General features: G+C 54.5%; 1 protein-coding gene across 2 annotated transcripts in view; it reads left to right on the top strand.

The window, feature by feature from the left end:
• COPZ2 (coatomer protein complex, subunit zeta 2) overlaps nt 1-4,190 on the top strand; it is a 17,519-nt gene extending 13,329 nt beyond the window's left edge. Inside the window, exons 7-9 of one of the 2 annotated variants that reach the window (XM_011999349.1) lie at nt 1,193-1,244; nt 1,847-1,885; nt 3,882-4,190. In XM_011999349.1, the coding sequence (XP_011854739.1) occupies nt 1,193-1,244; nt 1,847-1,885; nt 3,882-3,929 (139 nt within the window). In that variant the 3' untranslated portion in view covers nt 3,930-4,190. The remainder of the gene's footprint in view (nt 1-1,192; nt 1,245-1,846; nt 1,886-3,881) is intronic. The other variant, XM_011999350.1, reaches the window with a different exon arrangement.
• The last annotated feature ends 3,511 nt before the right edge of the window (nt 4,191-7,701 follow it).

Below are 7,701 nucleotides of genomic sequence, written 5' to 3' on the forward strand. Positions count from 1 at the left end.
ACTCTGTCACCCCGGCTGGAGAGCAGTGGCACAATCTCGGCTCACTGCAACCTCTGCCTCCCGGGTTCAAGCAATTCTCCTGCCTCAGCCTCCTGAGTAACTGGGATTACAGGCGTGCGCCACCAAGCCTGGCTAATTTTTTTATTTTTTTATTTTTTTTAATTTTTAGTAGAGACGGGGTTTCACCATATTGGCCAGGCTGGTCTCAAACTTCTGACCTTGTGATCCGCCTACCTCAACCTCCCAAAGTGCTGGGATTGCAGGCGTGAGCCACTGTGCCCCGCCTAAAAGGGAAGATTTTTAAAAAGAGCTGTTTTTTTGGTTTGTTTGTTTTTTGGTTTTTTTTTTGAGATGGAGTCTCACTCTGACGCCCAGGCTGGAGTGCAGTGGTGCGATCTTGGCTCACTGCAACTTCTGTCTCCCGGGTTCAAGCAATTCTCCTGCCTCACCCTCCCGAGTAGCTGGGATTACAAGTGTATGCCACCATGCCTGGCTGATTTTTGTATTTTTAGTAGAGAGAGGGTTTTGCCATGTTGGCCAGGCTGGTCTGGAACTCCTGACCTCAGGTGATCCACCTGCCTGGGCCTCCCAAAGTGCTGGGATTACAGGCATGAGCCACCGTGCCCAGCCTTAAAACAAAGCAAAACAAAACAAAACAAAACTTTAAACATGTTTAAAGTTAAAAAAAAAAAAAAAAAAAGGAGGAAGTTGGGGAGAAGGTAGATGCTGATTTTCGGAGTTTCATTTCTTTTATGCAGGGCATGACCCCGTGCCATAAAATAACAGTGCAACAAGATAAGAACCCCCAGGGCCTCCCTTCCTAAGTCTTTTCACAGTGAATCCAACCCTATACCCAGAAGGTGAAGTGAACTTTCAAGAGCTCTGAGTTTTGAGAGTCCCTGCTTTTGACATCCTGATCATTCTAGACCAGACTGTTCTCATCTGGTTTGGAAGATTTTGCCCAGGGATGACAAAGCGTGTGGACCACTGGGTTGAAGCATCAAAGAATCAGAGCTGAGGGCCCTCCATGCTGAGGGAGAGTTCTGACTTGAGGGCTATCAGTGGGAAGGGACCTGGAAGGTGGAAGTGTTGCAGGATGCATTGGGAGAGGGAAGAGGCTTGGCAAGGAGAGGGGGCAGAGGGGAGGATTGTGCCACTGATTTGCCTCCTGGTTTTTCCTCTCATCTCATAGTGTGATTCTGGAGAGTGACCCCCAGCAAGTGATCCAGAAGGTGAATTTTAGGGTAAGAGTCTTCTTGCACACCTCCTCTTTTAGGCTGCCCTTCCTGTCCTTCCTGGACATGGGGCTGCCAAGGGCGAGACGGTAGAAGCCCAAGCTCCTCTAGCAGAAGACAACGACTGGGCTGATACACTTGTTAGGGGTGGGATGAGCAGCAGTTTGTGGGTGGGATGCCAGTTAATGGAAGAGATCTTCCTGTCCTCTCCCCGGCTAGGAGCACAAGTACCTTACCTCTTCTCTGGTAGGAAGTACAGACTGGGGAAATAAATACATCCTCAAAGAGGCACCAGGTGGCTGCCTTGGCCTTGAGGTTGGGGGTCAAGGGTATGGATAGAACCTCCCTGCCTTGTTTGGCTTTCTCATGTCTGGATGAAACCTTTCTTCCCATCTTCCCTCACCCTCCATGCACCATAGCACAATCCCAGAAGTCCTGGCTTCCAAATGACAGGCTGCAGGACTTCTACTAACCAGTCACACAGGTGCAGCTCTGAATCACCTTAACCACTGCATCACCTCACCCATACCCCCAAGCCCCTTTCCTTCACCTCCCTGACCCAGGACCCTCATGCTGGCTCTACCCCACCCTTTGACTCTGCTTCCTTACAGGCAGATGATGGCGGCTTGACTGAACAGAGTGTGGCCCAGGTAGGCCCCCCTGCATCTGCCTTGGCTAGAAATGGTCTAGAGAGATACCGGGAGCAGAGCATCCTAGGGGGACCCAGTGAAGCTATCAAGTCTGAAAAATCAGGGGTGCAGGAGGGAAGGGATGAGGCAGTGACAGGTCATATCTTGGAGAGACTCCCTGGAGGCCTCTGGGCTCTCCAAGTTGGGGGAGCTGGGTACTAATGGATGGATGGGCATGTTACCATTAGCCCACCTCATCTCCTGGCTTGGTTTAGTTGGATTGAAACTAGGATGAGCGGCCTACCTTGGAGATGGCTGGGTCACTTGTCCTCCCCCGCAAAAAAATCTGGGAACTCAGGCCTCTGATGCGCCCTCTACAGAAACCTGGAAAGGGTACCAAATAGGAGTTTGGCTCCTAAACCCTGTTCTTGCCATTTAGGGTACACGCTGGGATTATTAAGGGACTCTCAAACCCATGATAGGATCTGATTTTCCCCACTCATCACTTGTCACCTTGCCCCTGAATGACCTGGCTGTGGAAGAACCTGCCACAATGTTGCATGGTCCTATCTGGAGGTGCATGCAGAGCGGGAGGCCAAGGGGAGGTTCCTGACTCTGAAGCCTGATCAGTTCCCCAGCTGCACAAACTTCCTGCTAGTTCAGGATGACTGTCTTGACCTCTCTTCTGTCTGCCTGCAGGTCTCTCTGCTCAGACTAATCCTGCTTGTATGGAACTTCCTGCCTTGGCACTAACTCCTTGTGCTGTGGTGGCCCTACCGAGATGAGCCTGTGCTGTCTCGTGTGGAGTTCCAGGTGTGGCGCCCATTTTCCTGCACTGCCCTTAACATTCACTTTGCTTCGCCCTCCCCTCTGATTCCCTATGTTTCCTTATACCATGCTGGAATGAATGCAGCTACAAGGCAATTTTCAGGGTGGAAAGAGGGTAGGGAGTAATGAGCAGAGCAGATAAGAACACGGGTGCTCATGGGAGTCATCCCAGGATACATGTTCCACCTTACCACCTAAAGCTGGGTGACCTAGGGCAAGTTACTCAACCTCTCTGGGCCTCACATAATAACAGGACCCTCCTCATGGAGTTATGACAATTCAATGAGCCAATGCATGGCAAGCTCTTAGCAGGGCTCCAAGCAAGTTAACACATGCTGAATAACCATCAGTATTTCTCCAAAGGAAGAAAGAATGAAAACAGCATTTTTAATGGAATTCTGGAGTAAAAACAAAGCAAGCTACAGGTGGCCAATGGGCGATAAAATGAGGACAAAGTTAGATTCCGGCTAGGAGAATCAGGGGAACCCTAAGCCACTGTCCCCAAGAGAGGAGGGAGATTGTGCAGGAGGAGGAGACAGACACAGTGTTCCCTCCTTCTCTAGAAGGGAATGAGGCTGAGTGGCTGAAGGGACAACCTACCTGAGGGACACACCTGGTGTCCTGTCCCCCTCTCCTGCTTTGGCATTGTGCATGTGTGCGTACACTTGTATGGATTTGTGTAAGCACTGGTCTGAGACTTTCCACCAGGCATCCCACCGCAGGGTCTGGCTGGCCACCCTTTGCCAGCTATGCCACATCAGCAGTGGGTTGGGGTGGGGTGTTGAGGACACATTGCCAGTCATGGCCAGAGCTAGGGGTTTGCTGAGGTGTCAGCACAGGGAGTGTCAGGCCTGGGCCCCGTCTCCGCCTGGACGTGGCACTGTGGGCGGGAACTCTCATAGCATGACAGCGGGGAGACAGGCTGCTGACACACCCACGCTGCAGATGCAGGAGCCAGAGGTCTGGGCAGGCTTGGCCCTGAGGTGGGAGCTGGCTGCAGCCGGTTTCCTCTGCGCTTTCTGACTTGAAGGGTTGGCCGCGTTTAAGCCAAGCGGAGACAAGATGCTGCCACCTAGTGACCGGGGGTTGCAGGGGCGCTTAGGGAAGGTGGGCTGTGGACCTCCCCATGACTGTATGTGGAGGCATTTGACATTCTCAATTCTCTCTCAACCTCCCCACCCCACCCCAGGTTCTTCAGTCTGCCAAGGAACAAATTAAATGGTCCTTATTGAAATGAAGGCTGTGGATTCAAGGCTCCCTGCCCCCCAGACCATTTCCCCAATCCTGGCAAAAGCCCAGAGATCCCACGGTCAGGAGAGACCCCTCTGCATCCCCAGGTCCCTCCCGGAACTGATTCCTAAGGTCTCCAGCCAGGGATTCTGAGATGCAAAGGTTTGGCCTCAGGAGAGTCACCTCTTCTCACTGCCTTGGCCTTAACTCATACCTTAGGCATTCCTGGCCCCAGGGCCCTAATAAACCTGCTTTTGTCTTCTGCCAAGGGTCTCCTTCTCTCTTGGCCTAGGAAGTGTGTGTGTGTGTGTGTGTGTGTGTGTGTTTTCAGATAAGGGCCCCTGCACTTCCTGTGGCTCGTCGTGGGGATATCCAGTACCACGGTGGGGCATGTCCCTGTGGTTGTGTGACTGGGGAGAGATGTGGGACAAGGGAAAGGGTACTATTTAACACCAGGGGGAGGGGGGTGCGACGCTGATACCACGCAGCCCCATGTGTGGCGCATACTGCCAGGTAGGGGAGAGCAAAGGATGGTACCCCTATTTTGCGATGCAGTACAGATATGGCAGCTCCGCTGGGGATTCCTTGAGTCATTTTTTCCATTCCCAGCCTCCAGAAGGGAAGGGAGTAAGGCTTCCTCTGAACAAACCGAGAAACAGCATGGCTGTTTTTCTTGGCATACCTGAAACCGTGGAATTTCATCCTGGCATACACCCTGGGCACTACAGCTCTCTGCAAGCTTGCGGGTGGTGGGGGCAAGGAAGCATCGCCACCCCCCACCGTGCACGTGTCCTGAGCACCCTGTGCGCTGCAGAGGGTGTGAAGAATTGCAGGTAGGGAGGGAGAGGAGGGTGGAAGGGTGTCCCAGGGACAAAAGGGAAGGGTGGAGATTGTATAGCCTTTCTGGGCGACACGACTTCCCTTCTCTGTCGCCGTCCCAGAACCTCTGTTTTCTCCCTTCCACTCTCTGACGCGTACACTTTCTGCGTCCCTGTAAATGCATCCCTGAGCCTGTCTAGCGTTGCGTCCCGGGACAGCTCGTTTCCCTCGATCCTTTGCGGACTGCAGCTGGTGGCTCACTCTCCACCCCGGCCCCGCCCCTCGCGTGCGCTGAGCACTGTGGGAAGCCCCGCCCCAGGAAAGCATCCGCGATCTTATAGTGCCACCTGCAGGGACAGGCGGGAAACGCGCTCCCGGCTGGGCCGCCCCGCTGACTAACTCCGCCCCCAGGGCGGGCCAGACTCCAGCTCCTGGGCGTTACTCGTTGGTTTCCGACACCGGCGACAGGACGTTGCCCTAGCAACCTGCACGCGTGACCCATCCTGCTAGTTCCGCGCCAGCGTGGGCACAGGAATTTCAGCGAGGGAGGGAAAGTGGCGAGACGTGGACGTTAATAGAAGTTATCCCTGCGGTTTTCAAGTCCTACATTATAAAACTGTTTAAGATTGAACATTTATAACGGGCTTGACTACTTCTACAATTAGAGAAAATGATACAGTTATGTAAACATTTACATTATAAGCGCTGGGTGCATAACCCATCCGAGTAAATAATGCAAAATGGCAACTCTTGGAAGGGGAGGAAAAAAGAGTATTCGGTTAAATTCCGTGGAGTTCAGGGGCTACTATGGCGACAAGAAAGGAGACATTTTCTAGAAATATTTTGGCAAATACGCGGCCACACCCAGGGCTTGGCTCCCTCCACCACCCTTAAGCGACCGCAAGGAGGGACTGGGAAATGCGCTTCCTAGCAACGCGGTCGCGCCTGCCTCGGCCCTGCCATTCCAAAGTAGCAGGGACGGGAATGGAAAGGGACAGGCAGGCGCCGGGCACTTCACACAAACTAGCTCACCGAATCCTGTGAATTACGCCATGCTCTCCCCATTTTACGGAGGGGAACACCGAGGCTCAGTGAGTTGAAGTGTTTGGTGCAGTTTCCGCAGAGCGGGGCTCCGGACTGGGGAACTGCTGGGGACAGGTGGCTTTCTCGCGCATCCCTGCCCTAGGCCCATCCGAACCCCTGGCTCACACAGGAACCGTACTGGGTTAAAAGGAAGGAGCTGAGGGGGCATGGCAATGACGAGAGGCGACCAGAAAGGTGTCCTCGTCTGCGATGGCTGAGGGATTGCTGGGAGCGGCGCTGCTCCGAAGCAGCCGACGGACCCACGCCGCAGCGGAGAGGACAGCGTAGAGCGGGCTGCGCAGCACTGCCAGAGGAGCCGGGAGGGCCGGCAGGGAAGGGCGCTGTCCCTTCCCGAGGACCCCGAGTTTGCAGGCCCAGCTTTCTGAGGGCTGAGGCAGAGACCCCGCTGGGGGTGGAGGGCCGCCGGCTGCTGTGCCCCCAGCTCCCACGTGGCGCCCGCAGCCCAGCAGAGCCGCCAGGATGACGAGCCTGGCCTGCCGCCCAGAGTCCTGCCCTCTGGCACCGGCTTCCTCCAGACGGCCTCATTAGCGCTGCCACAGGCCGGAGTCGGCGGGCGCGGAGGGGAGCGCGGGGGACTGATTTTCAGGAAGGGCGGCCGGCGGTTCCGGGTGGGAGGGCAGCCAGGGCCTGCCTTCCAGTCTCCTGCCATCCCCAGGGTCCCTCTGCATCTTTCTGCATTCCTCCACCCCCTTGCCCTCGTGGGCGATCCTGCCGACCCCAAGTGTATAAAGGAAGGGGGCCTCGGGGCCTCTTCTTTCCTCCAGCAGAATGGGCACCAGGACACGTCTGAAACCCAGAACCCAGGAGCCAGGGCCCAGCCAGACGGCACGCACAGAAACACCGGCCCCTGGGCTCTGGCGCGGAATAGGACGCCAGCGACACGCAGACCCAACCCGCGGCGCAGAGGTAGCGCGGCCTGGCCCTGGGATCCCCTTTATACCACTTAGAGCCTCGCACGCCCCCTGCCTTCCAGCTATTGGCTGGCAGGAAGGCGGGGCTCGTCGGGTTGGCTGGCATCCAGGCGGTGATGGATGGCTCCCCGCTGGCTGGACCGCAGCCGGGCGGGGCGCTTTGCAGGACTGCAAAGATTGGCGGGGGTGGGGCCAGCTAGGCCTGGGTGTGGGTTGTAGGGGGGATGAGCAGGACACCGCCTGAGGCTCAAATTTTCTGTGCCCTTAACCACCCTTTGAAACTTTGCTGTATAGCGGAAAAAAAACCAAAAAACAAAAAAACCTTACCTCTAAATTCCTGCTAGATACCCTTTAACTTTGGAGGCCGATGCAGGTAATGTTGAATAATTTACCCAAAACAGTCTGGGCACAACCTTACAGACCTCCATTTCCTTCCAATTTGGGTCTCATTCATTCAATAATATTTGTTTGTTGATTCATTCTTTCAAATATTTGAGTGTTTGCCATGAGCCAGGCACTGGGGAAAGAAAGTGAGGGAGAGACTGACTAGACTCCGCAGTGGGGTGAGGGTGGAGGTTAAAAGGTAGGAAGTGATTTAAGAGATATTCGAAAGTAGAAATGCCTTTAAAAATCAAATGATGTTCTTTATCTTGATCTGAATATTAGTAAAAAGTCACAGACCGAGCGCAGTGGCTCATGCCTGTAATCTCAGCACTTTGAGAGGCTGAGGTGGGCGAATCACAAGGTCAGGAGTTCGAGATCAACCTGACCAACATGGTGAAACCCAGTCTCTACTAAAAATACAAAAATTAGCCAGGCATGGTGGCGGGTGCCTGTAATCCCAGCTACTGGGAAGGCTGAGGCAGGCGAATCGCTTGAACCCTGAAGGTGGAGGTTGCAGTGAGCTGAGATCTCGGCATTGCACTCCAGCTCTGGCAACAAGAG

Source organism: Mandrillus leucophaeus, unplaced genomic scaffold (assembly GCF_000951045.1).
Source record: "Mandrillus leucophaeus isolate KB7577 unplaced genomic scaffold, Mleu.le_1.0 Scaffold59, whole genome shotgun sequence".
In the NCBI taxonomy this organism is placed as follows: Eukaryota; Metazoa; Chordata; class Mammalia; order Primates; family Cercopithecidae; genus Mandrillus; species Mandrillus leucophaeus.